This window comes from Cryptomeria japonica, chromosome 6, assembly GCF_030272615.1.
Source record: "Cryptomeria japonica chromosome 6, Sugi_1.0, whole genome shotgun sequence".
Taxonomy (NCBI): Eukaryota; Viridiplantae; Streptophyta; class Pinopsida; order Cupressales; family Cupressaceae; genus Cryptomeria; species Cryptomeria japonica.
The window spans coordinates 518,711,684-518,731,916 of NC_081410.1; the positions used below are offsets into that span (position 1 = coordinate 518,711,684).

Sequence of the window (20,233 nt, forward strand, 5' to 3'; positions counted from 1 at the left end):
CAAGGATAAACTCAATGACTTGCACTTTAGGTTGATTGCCTCATCATTTGTCGAAGTTGATCATTTTAATGCCTTTGCTTGCAAACTTGGAGGATTCAAGGGTAAACTCAATCATTGCCACTTTCATTTAGCATTATCACCAAGGTCTTCAAGGTTGTGGATTTTGCCTAGTAGTGGATTTTGGTAAGTCACAGACAACTCACTTCGACCTCATCACTCATTGATTTCACCAAGTGTAAAGTGATTTCTTCATAGAGTTGACTTGGTGTTTTCTTTCTCTTCACCATCACTTAGTCCTTTAATCATCCTCATCAAGCACTTCATCTCAATTGATGATCACTTCTTGATTTTTTTTGCTTTTACATTCTAACCTAAGGGTGTCCACCTGCTTGCTTGATTGTTCATCACACCTAAAACTCATACCTTGACCTGACTTGAAGGTTGCACTGTGGAGCATCATTCAATGATCGTCATTACCAATCTCTTACTTAAGCATTGAGAGCTATAATGATTCCGCTTTGACCTAAAGAAAGGCTTGATTGCTGCCAGACTACCTAAGACCTAACACTACTAGCAAAAAGAGGGGGTCCCCATTTGCAATGGGGTGATGTGTGAAAAGGTCATAACAAGACTACTCTCTACTAGCTTTTGAGTAATGGGATGGCGATTGGGATTTTCTATTATTTAGGAAATCCTCTAAATTTATATGACCCAACTTCGTGTCACCAACCTCCAACAAAGTACACTCTAGACCATTCGAGTAATCATACCTAGTGTATTTGAATTTCATTTTCCCCCAATTTCTCTAGAACAATTCTTCACAATTTACCACAGACCACGGTAATCACTAGCCTCAAACAATTCTCCTAACTTCTAAGAAAAATGCAATTTACCATATAAGATAATAGGTAACTTGGGGCTTACCTCTACAAAATAATGGAGCTAATTCTGCGAAGAAATCCTATGCCATAGCTCTTCTTCTTTTCCTTTCACTTTAGGATGCAAATAATTTCTTCTAACAATACTTATAAGATTTTTTTTTTGAAAATCTGCAACTACCCCTTTATCTCTGCAATTAATGCTCAAGCTCCGCCCATAATGTTGTTGGAATACCCTTTTTTTGAATTGCTTCAAGTTCCTTTGTTAGGTTCCGCTCTTGGTTTAGGAACAAACTTCATCTAGCGCTTTTGCCTTTTTTCTCTTGTTTTAATCCTTTGGTTGACAAGTTCACTTGATGATATCGGTCTCTGACTTTAGTTCTAGAACAAGCTCTTCTTGGCACCATCACTTTCTTCTCCTATCTTTGTTTTGAGCTTCATAAATGAAAGTTCATTTTACTACATTGAAGTCCGCCCTTGGTTCTTGAACTCAAAATTTGGCCCCACACACTTCATAAAACGCCTTCTTCAAAGTTGTCGGGTTTCCTCTCGAACTTTAGAACTTAGCTCTTCAAAAAGCTTGAACCTTCTTTTTCTTTGCCTGAAGTGCCACTTGAGAGATTGAACTTTGGCAACAATTCAAGAACTAGTGTCGAGGCCCGCAAAATGATTTGGAACAACATCTTTGAACATTGGAAAATAAAACAAAATACCAAGTTCAACTTCGGACTCAAAAGACCGACAAAGGAAACACTAAACAGTTAGTTCTGAATGGATTGTCGGAGTGCGACGCTTGAGATGGATCTCTTTCACAAAGCTGACAAGAATAAAAAAGTAGAACAAAGACTTAACAAAATTCCAAAGACAATGTCGGGAAGCAACACTGGAAGTTCAACTTGGCCCTAGACCAGCTAACTTAAAGATTCTCAAAGAAAGAATGACACAGATTTAGTTCCAGTTAGCTTTTCTGACTCCTACATGACTTTTAGAACCGACTTAAAACTCCGACAGGCTTGAGAAAGATGACTTAAAACTTTAAAAAAATGTCATGGCTAGACTAAAATGAACTATGAGTGAAATTTAGGCATCAAACAGCAAGCAATAGACATACATCATAATGAAAGTAAATAACATCTATTTATGGCTGCAGATGAATGATTTTGTTAGTTTAGATTTGTTCATATATCTGGCCTTGGTATAACAAATTTATAATTCACATTGATCAGCATTTATTAGAGCAAATAAACATACTAGTTGCATATATATATGTGTGTGTGTGTGATTTTTATATGTTTTTTGCACTAATGAACCTAAACCCCCCAAAAAATATAGCCGAACCAGTGAAATGGATCCTCGAACCTGAACCTGAACTTGAACTGACAACTTAGCTTAGGATCAATGGCATTACCACCAAAATCAAGCAAGATTGAAGAAAGAAACAATGAACTTTGAAAGAAAAAGTTGTTCTTTTCATGTAGAGCGCCATGGGTGTTGGGATGTAGATGCTTGGGAAAGGGACAAATACACTATATAGAGGTTCTTCTCGAGGAGGATTGAGACAAAAGATGTCGAGCCTAAGGTGATGATAGAGTCTAAGAGCAAAGAAGAGACCCTAGGAGGCACTTATGCTACTCTTTCCGCTGCAGCCAATTACCATGCTTTGAAAGTACTGGAGGTTTTGCAAGGTCACAAATTAACATTGTCGATTGATAGTGGGGCCACTCACAATGTTATAGATGCAGATCTGGTTTGTAGGAAAGGTTTGGATGCAGAGAAGATTGAGGGGTTCAAGGTTATGCTTACAGACGGCCATATTATTCCCTATAGGGGGAGAATACAAGAGCTGGTTTGTAGGAAAGGTTTGGGTGTAGAGAAGATTGAGGGGTTCAAGGTTATGCTTACAGACGGCCATATTATTCCCTATAGGGGGAGAATACAAGGACCCAACTTAACTTTGGGAAGGCATCGATTTAAAATGTTGTGGGTTTGGGTGATACGAATGTAGTCTTAGGCGCGCAAAGGTTGCACTCAATTTGAGGAAGTTACCCCAAACTACCAAAAAATATAATTCAAATTCAAGAAGGATGGGAAGGAGGTGATACTACAAGGTATTTTGAATAGGTCCTCAAGAATGGCTGAAATGAAAAGAATGTAGGTGTGTGTTTGGGAAAGTCGATCCACACAAAGCATGAAGACAATCAAAGAATCCCTTCAAAGAAAGATACGTCACTATGAGTAATGTCCCCATTTTTATGCAATTTTGTTTCATTAGCATTTTTGCCAGTTTTTGAGTTTTCTCATAACTTCATAAGCCTCTGGGTGTGCTCGGGAGAACTCCAAAGCATAGCAGCAAAAATTGTTTGGGAGAAAAAACGGCAACCAAAAGTATAAGATTTTTTGAAAAAATGGGATTCTAAAAAAATGTAAAAAACTGTAGAAAAAGAGACCTCCAAAAGACCTGTTCACAAATCAACTCCAAAATATGTGTTTGTCTCCTCTCTCCCACATAATCTGCAAGAAGAGTCTATAATGATCATCTTGCTCAGATTTGCTCTCTCAGCTAATCCTCGAAGAATCACCAAAAACTCCTAAACTTTGTGCTTGAAAGATGCCTCTGCAGACAAATTTGCAGATAATAAATGCTCCCATTGATCAGATAGTATATGCTGCCTTTGATCTGTTATAAAAATTTGAATTCCAACAGGAAATACCCAAATAATGGATGGTCTTTAAAGGTTCAATGAGCACCCATTTTCATTGAACTTGAATTTATTTCTTTTCCTTACTTGCTGCCCCTGCATTATAAGAAAATGTGTCCAGACAAATAAGTTTCTCCTACATATATTGTTAAGTAGGTTCAGATGTTAATGCTGAATCATCTGCAAAATGGACATTCAGGAATGAATTCCTCTGTACCAAAGAGAAAGGGATCTAATGGGCAGCCTTGTGGAATGAATCTTTGTGAATGGATAGGATCATATGCTATACCATTCAACTAGAAAGAGAACCCTCAACTACTCTAATCAATAATATCATTTTGGAAAACCATTTATTGAGCATCCTGCAACAGCATCTGATTTCTTCTTGTTTGTTAAGGAAGCATTCAAGCTTCATTCAAGGTTTTAACTTTTGAATGCTGATTCATTTCTATTACCATGAACTTGGCTAACCAAATATCCATGTACAAAGATGAAATTATCAGTCTTCTTTGTTACATTAAAATGTTTTACAATTCCCACTATAAACTTTGCCACATTTGAAGACTCTTGCACCTTCACCTTGTAAACAGTTTCTCGAGGTTGCACGGGTACGGGGGTACTTGGAGACTTTGGAGACTGGTGTTGGTACTGGTACGGCTATTTTTTCAAAATAGGAGACGTGGGTACTTGGAGACGCCAATTTCTTTTAAATATAATTTAATAATTTATAGAAATTCTAAAAATATAATGACATTGAACATTAAATATAATATAATAATTTAGTAATGGTTGTTGCAACGTTTTAAGAAATCCTTGTGACCTGCATTTGTTTTGAGCATTGTTTTTCTTCCGTTTGTACTACATTTTGATTATTTTGTTGCCTGTGTTTGTTTGTTTTTTAACATTTTAAGGTTTCATTTTTTTTTGTTTGGCTTGGAGATGGTGGGAGACGGGCGGATACGTTAGTGGGAAGTCTCCTCTCTATGGAGACGTTTCCAACCAAGTTTCCGGTGCGGGATACGCGTCCGAGTCTCCGGTACGAGTACCCAGGGGCTGGGTACGAGTACCCATGCAGCCTTGGTTTTGAATGCTGATTCATTTCTATTACCATGAACTTGGCTAACCAAATATCCATGTACAAAGATGAAATTATCAGTCTTCTTTGTTACATTAAATGCATGTTTTACAATTCCCACTATAAACTTTGCCACATTTGAGGACTCTTGCACCTTCACCTTGTAAACAGTTTCTATATTGAAATGGCAGGTTGTGCAGTATTGCATTTCTTAAACTTCAAAATCTAATTTATAAAGTCAACCTTGTATTTCCAACATTTCTTCAAGTACTAATATTCTTTCCTGCTTATAAATTCTTGTTTCTTCCCTTGTCTGAGTTCCAGGATTTTGTAGCTGTGTTTTAAGTTAAGAAATTCTACCAGGAGCTGGACCTTATGAATGTGGAGATTCTTTGTTGCAAATAAACCTCATCCTTCTATACTGAAATGAAAACATCAAATCTCTATGAAAAGGTTTACTTGCATCTATGTTACTGAAGTGTAATGTCCCCTACTTGATATAGGCCTTTTTAACAACAATTACCTGATTTCAGTACACTTATGACTTAAATTAATTTTCTTGATTAGGAGACAATTTCCATTCTTAACTTGCTAACAGTATATCTGAAACAGATATTTATCAAAGTACTCAATGTAATTATCCTTCAACCTAATATCCTACTGCAATCAAGAATTCATAAATTTATAAATCAGAAATAGGGCTTGAGACTTACCTTGTATTAGAGGAGTGGAGACTTATAAAGATAACTTGCACCCACAAGGAAAGGCAAACACCTACAAGCATATCCATTCTTAATCAGTCATAATCTATTCCAAGGTAACAATAGGAAGAGTGGGTATACGAGACATGAAAGGGTTGCTTGGGTCCGTTGTCTACCAAGTCCAAGGAATGGTTGCTTCTAATCTCCTTGCTAGACTTGGCGGCCCATGTTGCTGTCCCTCCAAGCCCATTGCCTATACACACACATGAAAGGGATGCTTGGGTCCATTGTCTACCAAACCCAAGGAATGGTTGCTTCTAATCTCCTTGCTAGACTTGGCGGCCCATGTTGCCATCCCTCCAAGCTTATTACCTATACACACATTATCTTGTGAGTCTGGCATAGAGAGTGTATCTGGTTCCTTGACTCCAAGAGTTCTTATGACCACTTGTGAGCCCCTCACCACCACCGGATTACACCTCTACCCTCTTCCCACAAGATGCAACAAACAGATTGGATCACTTCTTCAAGTGCATATATCTTGCATGGAATACTCTTATATAAATATTGCTACTGTGTTTACAAGCATATCCAGTTATATATTTATTTGCAGATTTGTATTGAAAGCCTTGTAACATGAGGTCAGTTCGCACCTTAGTCATTGCTTCCGCAGACTTGACTGATACGATTTGTGCTGATGCTTGGTTGCTGGCATAAGTGATGCCTTCGATCTGCTGTAGATTGCTTTCTGCTTTCTGCTATGATCGGAACTGAGATCTTTTAGTGGTTCGAACTGTTTTCAGTGTTCTTATTCTTCTCTTTTCCAGAATTTCCCCTTTTCCAAGATTATTTGATATTTCTATTGTGTGTTTCCTTGATCTGTTCATTCTGTTCTTGGATTTATGTTCCAGCAATTACTTGCCTTGGTCTGATTGTTTTCCTCCTGGATTATGTTCGAATTCCCAGTTGGAGGCTGCCGCTAACAAGGATGTTACTGCCTATAACTTACTAACAGTTCTGATCTGATATGATTGATGCTGTTCCCATTGGATGATTTTGATTCCTTTCCTTTATATCTCTCAATGTGAGGGAGAGGTCACACCTCTTCATCATGTTTGCCCTTTGGCAAGAGACACACCCTTCCACCATTAGCACCCTTGAAAGAGTGCAACTCTTCATTGTTTCTGCCCCTATGAAAGGGACACAACCTTTCAGCACTTCTGATTACCAAATTATCTCCCCTTCAAATGAATTCTCTTCTCCCTTTTATAACTCATATTTGGGGGAGTCACAACTTATCATTTTCATGCCTTTTGACCATTCATTTATTTTAATTATATCTAATTATACTCTTTTATGTTTTAAACTTTATTTTTATTCTTTTTGTATGTTAAATTAATTATAAAGTCAACCTTGTATTTCCAACATTTCTTCAAGTACTAATATTATTTCCTGCTTATGAATTCTTGTTTATTGCCTTGTCTGAGTTCCAGGATTTTGTAGCTGTGTTTTAAGTTTAAGAAATTCTACCAGGAGCTGGACCTTATTAATGTGGAGATTCTTTGTTGCAAATAAACCTCATCCTTCTATACTGAAATGAAAACATCAAATCTCTATGAAAAGGTTTACTTGCATCTATGTTACTGAAGGCAATACTTTGCTAGTTTTAATTTATATTCTTTGCTAGTGCCTAATAATAAAGAAATAGAGACAACATAACATGTGAATAGTAGTTGAAAATTCTTTGTTAGGCCACGCCAATGCATAAATGTCATTATCGGTGATGCAATTGGTGACTTCAATAGATTAGAGATTAGTCTCCTTTTTGGTTATAGGATACCATATATAAAATGAATTGTTGTTTGGAACCTCAGTATCCATGATAGATAGTTGACAAAAAAATTATACCTCCTCATAAGCACCACTTTATCCGTTGGTAATGGTTTTAACTTTTGAATATGTCAAACTGAGTAAATTTTGAAAAGGCATTTTTACCTTTTATAGCAACTTCTATTAAGGATTTCTGTGTTCATTTATTTGAAACTGTTGCACCTTATGCATGGGTGTATGTGAAATGTGTAAGTGCTTACATACGCATATCATAAATTGTTCTGCTTGATTTGCAGTCTCGTCTCTAAGTTCGTAACTAGTGCATGCTGGCCCTAAAATTGCTTCTCAAAAAAAAATATTGCTCAGAAATTGAAAAAGTTTGAGATGTGGAGAATATTTTCAATTGAAAAATTTAACATTATTTGTCTTGTTCAAGGCTATGAAACTAAAAATGAAATTGCTAGGAAAAAGAGAGCTTGATCTCCATGTGGAATATGTGAGTGAACATTTTTCTTTTCAAGTCTCTGATGCATGTGTGTACCTAATTTCATCTATTTTGCTATTGATCCTTTGAACTTAAAGGTGCAGAAAAAATACGCGCAACTAACCTTTGGGGGAATTATTCTATCCCTTCTGACAACCCATATGTTCAAGATGATAACTGGCAGCCAGAGATTTGGGCCTTAGGTTTGAGAAATCCTTGGCGTTGCAGCTTTGATTTATTGAATCCAACCTATTTTTTCTGCGCAGACGTTGGTCAGGTGCTGTAAACTTATCTTTGCCTTTTGTAATTGTTATGATTTGTACCTATGTGTTTAATAATTCCAATTCAAGGAAAATATAGGAGTCTACTGGAAACAATCTATAATGAAAATTCTCTTGAATATTTATTTGACAGCTTTTGTTACTGTGAAGAATTGGTTTGTTGATTTAAAATAAATGACTTTACCTTTCAGACACCGTTGGCAGGTAATGAACATTTTCAATCAGTGCATGCTTGTTGTCTCAACTCAAGAGGTTTACAATATTTCCTGTGGATAAAATTAAATGCAACCACTCAACTGTATGCTATCCGAGACATTCATGTAAATAATGCATAAAAAGCTAGGTCTATAGTGTGGAAAAATATAAGTAACCAGCTCCAGAATGCAAAATTGAATTGTTCATACCGGGCAAATGAAAATGGCACAAAGCAATGTCACCGTGAAACACTAAAAGAGTAATGTGCAAGAGACAGATATAAGAGCATCATGCTGTTCCTAGAATATTGTTCAGTGCCTTGATTGAATAAAATCTGGGTGCCATAAATGCAGACAGTACTCTCAGGGTTTCATAAACCTAATTGCCATATGATGTTTTCAAATGCATTTCAAACTCTGTTAAAGAAATTCCAAGATTCTGTCTCAGGACGCTATCATTGCCCTACTTGTCACACAAGCAAAATTGCATCATATAAAATTGTAGGAGCAAAATGTTTTTTGATTCTCATTTCATATGGAATTGTGAGTGAGCAGAAGAAAAAACTAATTGTGTAAGCTTACTATAAGAAGGATACATAATTGAAAACTTGAACCAAACATTGGATACAAGAAAACCCATGAAATGGGACCATATATATTTACATTTCAGGCTACAAATGAGAAAACATCTATGGGAAGTGGGTAAATGGGGAAGTGTGGGAGAAAACTTGGTTTAATGTTTATTTGGGAAAAAAATGAAGCCAGAAAGTAGACCTGCTAGCTGGTTGTGATCCAAATTTTCAAATTCTGGGGAATGTTATGGGCAAGAATTTCATAGCCTAGTTATGTTGTGGGCAAGTTTTTCATAGTGTGGTATGGTTTTTGGGAATAGTAACTTGTCTCTATACCATGGAGAAATTCCTGGACATTTATGGAGAAACACAGCCTGCCATATGTATAGTGTGAATGCCATAACATTCGTTGCTTGATCATATTTTGCCATGCATAAATTATATATTAAGAAATTACAGCAAAGAGAGGATCAGAGGATAACTGAAGTCTTAAATAATAAGCTTTAGGGGATGTGTAATGAATTTGACGAATGCCTCAATAAGATTGTTCTAAAACTGTATAGAAATTATTCAAAACACTCATAAAAGTTCAATGAAAATTTAGATTGGCAAACTTGTGCGTATGCATTGGTTAATTACATATTTCTTTTAGGATGAGTGAATGGATGTTAATAAATAATATGTTCGTTACTGAGAGGTTTTGTAATCTTAGGACCTTAATATCTTTGATTCTAACATCAAGCGTGACATTAATTTGCAGGAAGTCTATGAGGAGGTGGATTTGGTAACAAAAGGTGGGAACTATGGTTGGCGTGTCTATGAAGGATTTAATCTCTACATTCCTCCTTCATCCCCAGGAGGAAACACAAGTGCAAATTCTATACAGCCTATTTTGCCTGTATTGGGTTATGATCACAATAGTGTCAATCGGCAGGAAGGATCTGCCTCTATAACCGGTGGCTATCTTTCTAGATCCAACCAAGATGCATGCTTATATGGAAGGTATGCAACTATGTAGCATTTTACAATCAATATGCTTCAAAAAGATATCACACTATTTGTTTTAAACTTTTCACATCTTAATAAACATGTATACTCTTGGTAGTTGACTTAACAGATCAATTTTCTCTCTGATAATGGGTGAAGGTGAATGCTCTCAATTTAAAAATTGGAACTAAATACTGTCATGCCAAAGAATCCAGAAAACTAACACCTTATAATGTTATTCTGAAGAAGCCAATTTATAGGGAACAATAATAAATTCTTCCATTGTGGATATCGGTGTTCTTTCCTCTGGTGGTTGCACTTTCTTAAATGATAATAGTAAAATCATTTGTTCATTTTCAATTTTATGGAATTGCAGGTATTTGTATGCTGATCTCTATGCTGCAAATATGTGGGCTGGTATAGAAAATCCCATTGGCAGTGGCAACTTTAGTAGTACAGCAGTAAACTTCAACTGCTCTGCTAAATCCCCAATTCCATGTCTCTATGCAGCTCAAACTAAATATCCCACTTTGAACTACATATTTTCATTTGGAGAGGACAACAGGAAGGATGTATATGTGCTAGCCAGCAATGGGGTTTACAGAGTGGTACATCCTAGTGATTGTAATTATGTATGCAAGAAAGAGAGCCTCTCTAGTGGACCCTCTAATGTCTCACAGCCAAGTCCATCCCCAAGTCAGGTACAATCCCCTTCTGGGTCATCTGCTGCCATGGCAAAGCGCATAAGTGTTTGGCTTGAAGCCTTTCTCCTTGTATTCAGTATTCTAATTTAGAATACTGGAAGCATTCTTCAAATCATAAAAAAATGTGAACTTATAGTCCGTTTAAAAAACAAATAATGATTCGAAGTACCAGTGTTTTAAATTATTTCACGAAGTAGAACTTTTTAGCATCTCAACTAATAATGTTCTATTGTTGTTTGAATTAGACATTTTACAAATTAAATTTGTGTTTTTCCTTTTTTACAAACATATTTGAAATGTGGGTCCTGCTTTGGTTCAGCAGTCAGGCTGCCTTAGCTGCTAGACAACCCACTAAGGTTGCAGTTTTAACAGATTGCTAAATAGCGTTCACATTCTCTTCCGTACCAGTACCTTTCGCAGTTTCATCGCTAAGCCTTTTAGGTGCGTTCTAGCTTATGGTTTTTATCCATGTAATGTTAAATATTTTTCAAGTTATTCACAAGAAGGCAGGTTCATGTTGTGGGATTTCATGCACCATTAATAGTCTCCTTAAGCGGCTGTTTCCCACAATTTCGTCACCAATTGTTTCAATGTATTCTTTGGACTTTGAGAGTAATTTAATTAATACCTAGGTGATAGTAATTGAATTTTATCCTTTTCAATCAAAATCAACATAACGTTCCTTTTGAATTACTGAAAAGAGACTCTTTCTGAAAAGTAATTCATCATATTCAATTTGTTCACAATGCCCTATGTAAAGCATAACATTTACCTCATGGGGCTCATTTTTTCTTATCTGAATCACCGTGTGCTCTGCAAGAGGTGGTTGAAATTGAGTCAGTACCGTGAGAAGGAAACTATTGTGCCGCAAAGTTAAATTTTGGCGACATGAGGGGAATTTTCCAAGAGAGTTTGCCTGTGCCACAAAGTTTCTTAACTTTTTAAGTCAAAAAGCAGCACCACCAGGCGCAAGTCAGCATAAAACTCAGGAACAGGGCTTTTAAGCTTATGTTAAAAAACCATGCGCGACCAGCTTGATTCAAACATAATTGCCATCATAAACTCGTAGAGATTACAAAAGACATTTAAAAAAAAATCGAGAAAAAAATGTTGAGGTTTCTGATAGGACATGATAGAATAAAATATTCAACTAAAATTCCAATAACTAGATGAAAAATTAAACCAAAAAATGGGAAACGTGAAATTGAATAACGAACCGTGCTCAGAATTGGAACAAACTGAAAAAAACTATTTATTGCCTAATCCCAACTGCAGTAACCACCATAATGCACCACAAGATCACATCCAACCAATTACATATGAAACAATAAGACGTTGCAATGTCAACATTTTGGAATCATTTTTTTTTTTTTTTGTTAAATTGTTATTAATATTTTGCCATTCTAGTAATAAATTTTCATGTTCATATTTACTTATTTATTAAAATTTTTTATTTAAATCAATTACAATCTAGTATTTTTTCTATTTTATTATAAAATAATTTTTTTTATAATATATATAGAGAGACATTTTTTACTTTTTAAATATGATCCACCATGATAAAACACTTTTCTAGACAAAATTATAGGATTTTTTTTCGTTTAAATTAACTTTCTAATTCCAACTATCGTTATATTCCTTACACCGAAATTTTTGAACCACCATGGAATGCTCAACCTCTTAAATGTTATCTCATGTAAAGAGAAGAAACTAAATCATATGCCAATTATAGATTCGTTAATTCTCACATGTATTTCGTTTTGTAAGGAGCGACCACCACTCGTCTAAAGCAAAGCATATTATGAGAATTGAAGTAGGGGAAGAGCACCAATTATCGTTCATGTTCCAAAAACTATTCACTCCTTGCACACCCAACCCTCCAATTACTAATTTTAAAAAGAAACAAAAAACCAATAATTAAAAGCCCATTAATAAATTTCAAATGTACCAATAGTTGCTTATTTTTTAGCTTTTTTGGACCATAATTGGCCCATTTGTGCACCTTTAATGGAACGCATAGTGCAAAACTATTGGGGCATTTGTGCATAAGCAATGAAGATATTAAGTGCACATTTATTGGGGCATCTTTAAGGAGGTATCGAGCGACACTTTGAAATGTGTACTTTTTGACCCTTGCGCGCATAATTGATCCCACATTGTGCATCATTACTTCTCAATAGCTATACGCAATTAAGTTGCATTCGGAGACAAAAAAAAATCATCAAAATCCGATGTACCATTTAGAATCTATGGGCACGCGAAGTAAGCTATAATGGCTACTAGTATGCTTCCCCTAATTACATTACAACCCCTCATAATAAACTTCTCTAGATTATTACAGAAGCCTAACTAAATAAGTGGATGTTGCTGCCAAATAAATTGTATTATGTTACATGTAACATGCGCATATACTTCACCTAGTCGAAAAAAAAAAAAAAAATCATTGAAAAAATACTCTATAAAATGCAAATGTTAGAATTCATGAAATGCAAATCCCACAAGCCCAGTAATCTTCTGCAAGAATACTTGTCACACATAAAGAGAGAATTGAACAACAAAATAATTGAGGACAATAACAATGCAATTGATTGAATTGCTTGTATTGCTTGAGTTACAATAAAGGATATGACATCCTCATAAAGAAATCTATCTCTAAAGATAGAAACCCTAAATGGTGGAGTCTACAAGATAGACTGAGAGTTTGAAACACAATGCATGAATCAATCATGTATGCACAAAAATCATAATAGACTAATTAATGCATGAAACTCTTGAAATCTAAACAAAGTTTTTTCCTAGTTTGCATTGTGCATGGAGATAAATATTAATTAATTAATTAACTAAATAATAAACTATTTAGTGAATTAATGCAATTAAATGAATAATTAATATATAAATTATTTATTCCAACACCCCCTTGAATGCACAATTGGGGAGAGGCAAAAAAGATGTAGGAAAAAAATATGCAAAGATGAATGCAAGATGGGTCCCGACATAAAGCCTGATGAGGTACCCATGAACAAACATGCAAGTTTCTCAAAAACAGAGCAAAGGAGAAAACCCAGTGGGAACAAAGCTCCTCTCCAAAAGAGAAACAAAAAAGAAAGTACAAAACCAATGTCTCAAGAGACTCTCTCAAGAACATATGTACAACCAACCCCCCCATGAGAGAGGATCGAGGCTCCAAAGCCCCTCCAAAATGATAGAACCCCTGTGCTGATGATCAAACTGATGTGGCTCCAATGTGGAGGAAACAAAGTCAACGAACAAAGAAGAGGAAAAACTTGTATGTAAGGCAAAACTGAAAGGCCTGGATGTTGATTAAAGGAGAATGCATGATGATACTGAAAAGGAAGCTCCAATGATGGTGAGATAACAGATGTGCTGGATCTGTCATCTGAGAGGGAATGAACATCCTCTGATATGTCCTCAACAACAACAATATTGGGCTCAATGCATGGATCTACAATGTAGGATGGTGTTGAAGAGGAATCTTGTTGAACAGATGCTAACTCAATAGGAGGTGGAGGTGTAGAAGTCATAACACTGGTCTCAGGAACAACACATAAGTTCAAGTGACTTGACTTCACCTCAACATGCTCTCTTGAAAAAAGAGAGTGATTCTCAGACAATGGAGAAGGTGGACCAAAATGAGAAAAGGAGTACAAGCGGTAAGAATGATCAACTGTCCCTGTGGCAACAATGTCTCCAGTCTCGCTATCTTTGATGTGCACTGAATCTCATGTGAACTCAATTGTCTTCCTTGTCCCACTGTGAGCAATCTAGTAAATAGAGAGAAGGATAGAAGACAAAGATGGTACACAAAGTACATCATTGAAAGTACCATCATCAATGTCGATAGAACCCTTCCCACATACTGTCATAACGGTGTTGTTGCCCATCAAGATGTGTGGTGTAGGAGAAGCCTGAAAAGATGAGAAAATATCCTGAGAAGATGACATATGGTGTGAAGCACCTGAATCCAGTAGCCATCGAGAATAGGGTGAACTAGTGGTTGCACATAATGCATGACCCTTTCCATTGGACTGTCCATCTATCTGGAATGAAGGAGAAGAAGACCTATTAGAAGAAGAAGAAGGAATATTGCTCTTTGCAAGAAGAGTTGCCAAATCTGAAATATGTTTCTCATATCCATCAAACTTCTTCTGATGACAATATGACTCATTATGCCCTTGCATTTTAAAATAAGTACAAATGGCTCTTTCTCTCTTTGATGATTCTCCCTTAGGAGAAGGTGAACCAGAGGTGTTCTGTGAACTGAAATCCTTTCCTTGCCCTGTGGTCTTTGGATTCTCTTTCTTTCCTTTGCTAGATGAATCCTTCGTGTTCGTCTGAGGTGTTCTAAGAAGTGTTGAAGCTTTTGAAGGCTTCAATGTACCCATTTGAATCAACTTGGACTGTTCTTGCATGAGTTGAATGAAAAACTCATCAAGAGAAGGCATAGTGTACTTGGAGCCCATAACATCCTTTCTAGCATAGAAGGCAAAAACACAGACAAAATAATTCGGACCAAGCTTTGCAAGAATAGAAAGGATCAACTGATCATCTTTCTTCTCAATACCTGACTACTTTAGCTAAAGCTTCAAGGACTTAAGCTTTGTGAAGAGGTCTTGGATCGTGTCAAAATCTGAAGGATTATGACATATTAACTCATTCTCTAATTGATAACTCTGAAGTGTGTCTTGCTTACCAAATAGAAGCTCAAGTTGTGCCCAAACTTCCTGCGGTGTATTGCAAGACTCAACATGAAACAAGAGACCAGGAGAGATAATCATGCAAAGAGTGCCAAAAGCCTCATCACATCTATTGAACCATTTCCTCTTTTCTACAACACATGTAGGTTCGAGTTTTGTACCCTTGGTGACTCGATACAACCCCAAATTCTCAAGAGTGATCTCAGTTGAGACTTCCACTCGAGAAAATTGGAAGTGGTAAGAAGAGGCACGTTGATTTTATCCATGATGCTAGAAAAATTACATAAATGATACAAGAAAAATGCAGTAATAGAGCCCAAAAATCTGAACAAAAAACCTTTGAGAACAAGAATTGGTGAAGCTCGAATCACAGGTAGGCAGAATAGGACCAAAACATGCATTGTTGACTTCAGAAAGAAGAGACAAAAATCTGGTAAAAAACCTGCAAATTAGAACCTGAGATTTGGATAGAGCTCTGAATTAGCTTTCCGACGATATTTCGTTTGCGAAAAATGGAGTCGGGATGCACAAGATATGCCCTTGGGAGTGCAAACAACAACTTTTGACTTCAACTGGCAAGAAAGCCTGATAAATGAAAAAATAAGAAAAAAATACCTGTATAAATGAATCCATCTCAGAAAGAGCTTTCCGACGATATATGGTTTGTCAAAAATCGCCTCTGTTTGCTCAAGTTAGAGTGAAAAAACCATACCCTTGTTAAAAAGCCTTAGAGAAATAAAATTTGCCACCCCTTGGTGGCTCCCTGGCTGAGCGGAGGCGACAGAACGGTGGAGGATGGTGGTGGCACGATGGAGCACGAGCGACGTGATGCGGTGGAGTGGAGTTGGCGGGCAGTGGTTTCCATTGGACGCCGCTAGCGGTTTGCCGCTGGCCACTAGAGGTTTGTGGTTGACCTCTACGGGTCGACGGCTAGAAAGTTGTTGGCGGTTTTGAAGGCCACTACCGAGTAGTTTACAGACCGCCTCTGGTGGTGGTGAAGAGACCGCCGATAGTTGATAATCGTTGGCGTTTAAACGCCAAAAAGATTATTTCTAAAAAAAAAAAATTGACGAAATTTTAAAAGATTTTGTACCTGTACGACCTGGAAGAGACAAAATTTGTGCCCCAGATGCCCCTGATGTCCAAATAGGTTGAATTATATATAAAAATTCATGGAATCGGACTTCAGAATCCAACTGTGAGGTCCTTTTGGTCCCAAAAAGCTCCGAATTTTTAGGTGCCCTTTGGATCAGAGAAAAACCCTCGAACTTCAAACCCTTGCAAAATGGACGTCGTGTATACGATTTCAGCAAAACAAAAGGCGATCCTGACTTTCTCGAGTCTTCTAGAATTGATGGTGAGCTCCAAATTAACCCATTATGAACAATTTGTTGTGTAAATGTGATGCAGGAGCATCCCCGATTCACAACAATCTTGCTTCAACCAAAAAAACATTTTCCTTTTTGTTTTGTTTTCTATTTGCAGTTTCAATTTTCCTTTCTTTGTGTCCCGGTTTTGGCTCACGAGATCCTGTGGGGTTGGATTCTACTTTAAGACTTGATCATCTTTCTTGTTTTCATACCACACTGCATTTGGATCACTTTCCAACAAGACATCACTACCGGTTTCCATGACAATTTCTTGTTACCGGATTGACAGTTCTTTGTTACCGATTGCTTGGACCTATTTTGGTGATCTTCCAGAACCCATTCCAAAGCTTGCAGAGCCTTGGGCATTGATTTCAATGTTCCTTGGCGTGTGGCCAACCTTTTACCACGATCTACATTTCATCCTTTGGATTTTTTGGAGGAATCTCTTGGCGGAGGCCGACCTTGTTATTTTCATGTTAGGTCTTGTTCTTCGGGTTTTGATCACTTTTGGGATGACTGGATCCTTTGGATCGATATATATATTTGTAATTATGCTTTAGAATGTAACGAAGACGAGAATCAAGTAGCTAGACTGTGCATAGAAGATAGATCTTTCGATTCGAGGTCCTGGTTGTGACCTATTCTACCAAGCCTGCGAGCCGGTATGTTGTAACCTGGTTGTGACTGGTTGGATGTAATCAGATTTCATGCAATAAAACTACATGTTCAACATTGCCTCCATCATTTCTGTGTGCTTCCGCTGTGTTACTCTTGCTGACCAGTCCGAATTGATCTCCTTGAGGTCCCTCCTCACAGGTGACTGATTCAAGTGGTATCAGAGCGAAGTTTAGTTCTGGAGGTTGCGAAACTAAACTTCGCAACCTGAGATTTTGTTGTAGGGTGGCGGATTGCAGATCTGACTTGCAACTGCAGACTAGCGTGAACGATGGCACGAAGAGGAACTAGGAATGGTGGAGCGCGTGAGAATGCAGACCCTGCTGTAATGGAGATGTTGTGAGGAATAGCACCCCGGTTAGAAGCCGTGGAGACAACACAGAGAAGAGGCCGACACATTGAAGATGAAGGAGAAGAAGCACTGACAAAACAAGTAAACCTACTAGCGGTTGATCCAGACGAGGAAAGGTTTTTGAGGGTTTTGAGTAGGGCAAATACTAAACCTCATTTTACCCCACTAGAATATGATGGGAATCTAGATTCAAATGAATTGACAGATTGGATCTTGGAGATGGAGAAGTATTTCGATTTTGAAAACACTACAGAAGAGAGGAAGGTGAAATATGCCTGTACCCGGTTGAAAGGTCATGCATCTCTTTGGTGGGAGCATTTGCAAGTTGATAGACAAAGAAGAGGTAAATAAAACATTTAGACATGGGATCAGATGATTGCTAAGTTGAAATCGAAGTTTGTGCCGACGAATTATCAAGTGGATCTATTCCGGAAGTTGTAGAATTTGAGGCAGAAGGAATCTAGTGTGAAGGAGTACAACGAAGCATTTTACAAGTTGAACATCAGATCCAGACATGTTGATGATGAAGTTGAACAAGTTGCAATATATTTGAATGGATTGTAGATGTCTATACAAGATGAACTCAGTATGATCAAATTGGACAGTGTTGAAGAGGCTTACCAATATGCCCTAAAGGCTGAAGAGAAATTGAACAAAAGACATGAGCAAAGACAGAGAGGTAGAGGTGGAAGGTTTACCGGAGGAAGATTTCAAGGAGGAAGAGGATATACCGGAGGAAGAGGAACCAATATAGATCAGAGCAAGGACGAGGAAGTGAGAATAGAAGGTAATTCATATAGAAAGGATGATAGAAATTTCTATCGGAGGAGAGAACCAGATGGTTAGCAGAATGTTAACTTTGGAAGACATGACAAGAGGACATTTAGAGGAACTTGCTTTGAGTGTGGAGGAGAAGGACACCATGCATTCGATTGTAAGAAGACAGAGGCTACCGAAAGGACAAGAGTTGTGGAAGAAAACCCCATCGGATCAGACAATAAATCAGAAGATGGAGAACTATTGATGATGAGGATAGCTTTGTGTCATATCGGAGGAGATGAAGACCCCTTGCAGAGGGAGAATCTATTCAAGACTAGATCTAACGTATCGAGTAAGTGTTGTAAAGTGGTTATTGATAGTGGTAGTTCAAATAATCTTGTTTCAGAAGAGATCGTGAATAAGTTGAAATTGCTGAGATTGAAACACCCTAAGCCTTATCAGATAGCATGGATTCAGGATGAACATAAGTTGTTAGTAAGTGAACAATGTTTGGTGAAATTGAAAATTGGGAATTATCACGATGAAGTTCTGTGTGATATTATGCCTATGGATATTTGTCATCTTGTTGGGTAGACCTTGGCAGTTTGATAGACAGGCAATACATGATGGGAGGAAGAATACATACACTATTGTGGCCAATGGGATGAAGCAAACCTTGTTACCTTTAGAGGAACCTTTGAAGAATGAAGTATGTACGAATGCCAGAATCTGTTCAGTAGATAGAAGGAAATTCATGGATGGACTGAGACATGAGAATGTGTGTTTTGCCTTAATTCCTAAGAAGACTGAGAGACCGGAACCAGAAGGAGAACACTCGAAAGAGATAAAATATTTGCTGATAGAATATGAGGACATCATTTCAGATAATGTACCTGATGGATTGCCACCTGTAAGAAGTATTAGTCATTGCATGGACTTGGTTCCCGGAGCTAGTTTGCCTAACAAAGTTGCACACTGGTTGACACCGACAGAGAATGAAGAACTGAATAGACAAGTGTAGGAGCTATTGAAGAAAGGTTTGATCAGGGAGAGTCTGAGCCCGTGTGAAGTACCAATAGTATTAGCACCTAAGAAAAATGGAGAATGGAGGATGTGTACCGATTCAAGAGCAATAAACAAGATCATTGTGAAATACTGGTTTCCTTTGCCTAGGATGGATGACATAATGGACTATTTGAGTGGAGCAAAATACTTTACAAACATAGATTTGAAGAGTGGATATCATCAGATCAGGATCAGAGAAGGTGATGAGTGGAAGACAACATTTAAGACAAATGAAGGACTATATGAATGGTTGGTGATGCCTTTTGGATTGACTAATGCAACGAGTACTTAATGAGGTTGATGAATGAGGTATTGAAGAAAATCTCGGGTAAGTTTGTTATTGTGTATTTGGATGACATTCTGATTTTTAGTAAGACAAAAGAGGAGCATTTGTTGCATTTAAGACAAGTTTTGCAGAGGTTGAGAGAAGAAAAGTTGTTGATCAATATCAAGAAGTGTACTTTCATGAAGGATGAGTTAGTCTATTTAGGATTTGTGATATCTGAGGATGGTTTGAAGATGGACCCTGAGAAAGTGAAAGCTATTGTTGAGTGGCCTACACTAGAAAGCATTGGGGAGGTAAGATCATTTCATGGAATTGCTAGTTTTTACTGGAAGTTTATCATAAATTTAAGTTCAGTTTGTAACCCTATGACTGAGATCATGAGAGGAGATCGAAAGGAATTCAAGTGGACCATCGTTGCAAACAAAAGTTTTGAATTGTTGAAGTAGAAAGTGACTGAGCAGCCTGTGTTAACTTTACCGGATTTCAATAAAGTATTTCAAGTGGATTGTGATGCAAGTGAAACAACAATAGGAGCAGTCTTGAGTCAAGAAGGGAGAGCAGTAGCCTATTTCAGTGAGACATTGAATGATGCTTGGAAGAGATATC

At 37.3% G+C, this 20,233-nt stretch overlaps 1 protein-coding gene across 3 annotated transcripts in view; it reads left to right on the forward strand.

Moving 5' to 3' along the window:
- LOC131067947 (HIPL1 protein) overlaps window positions 1-10,589 on the forward strand; it is an 82,068-nt gene extending 71,479 nt beyond the window's left edge. For 2 of the 3 annotated variants that reach the window (XM_058003101.2, XM_058003103.2), the window contains exons 5-7: window positions 7,766-7,944; window positions 9,475-9,716; window positions 10,078-10,589. In XM_058003101.2, the coding sequence (XP_057859084.2) occupies window positions 7,766-7,944; window positions 9,475-9,716; window positions 10,078-10,495 (839 nt within the window). In that variant the 3' untranslated portion in view covers window positions 10,496-10,589. The remainder of the gene's footprint in view (window positions 1-7,765; window positions 7,945-9,474; window positions 9,717-10,077) is intronic. The other variant, XM_058003102.2, reaches the window with a different exon arrangement.
- The last annotated feature ends 9,644 nt before the right edge of the window (window positions 10,590-20,233 follow it).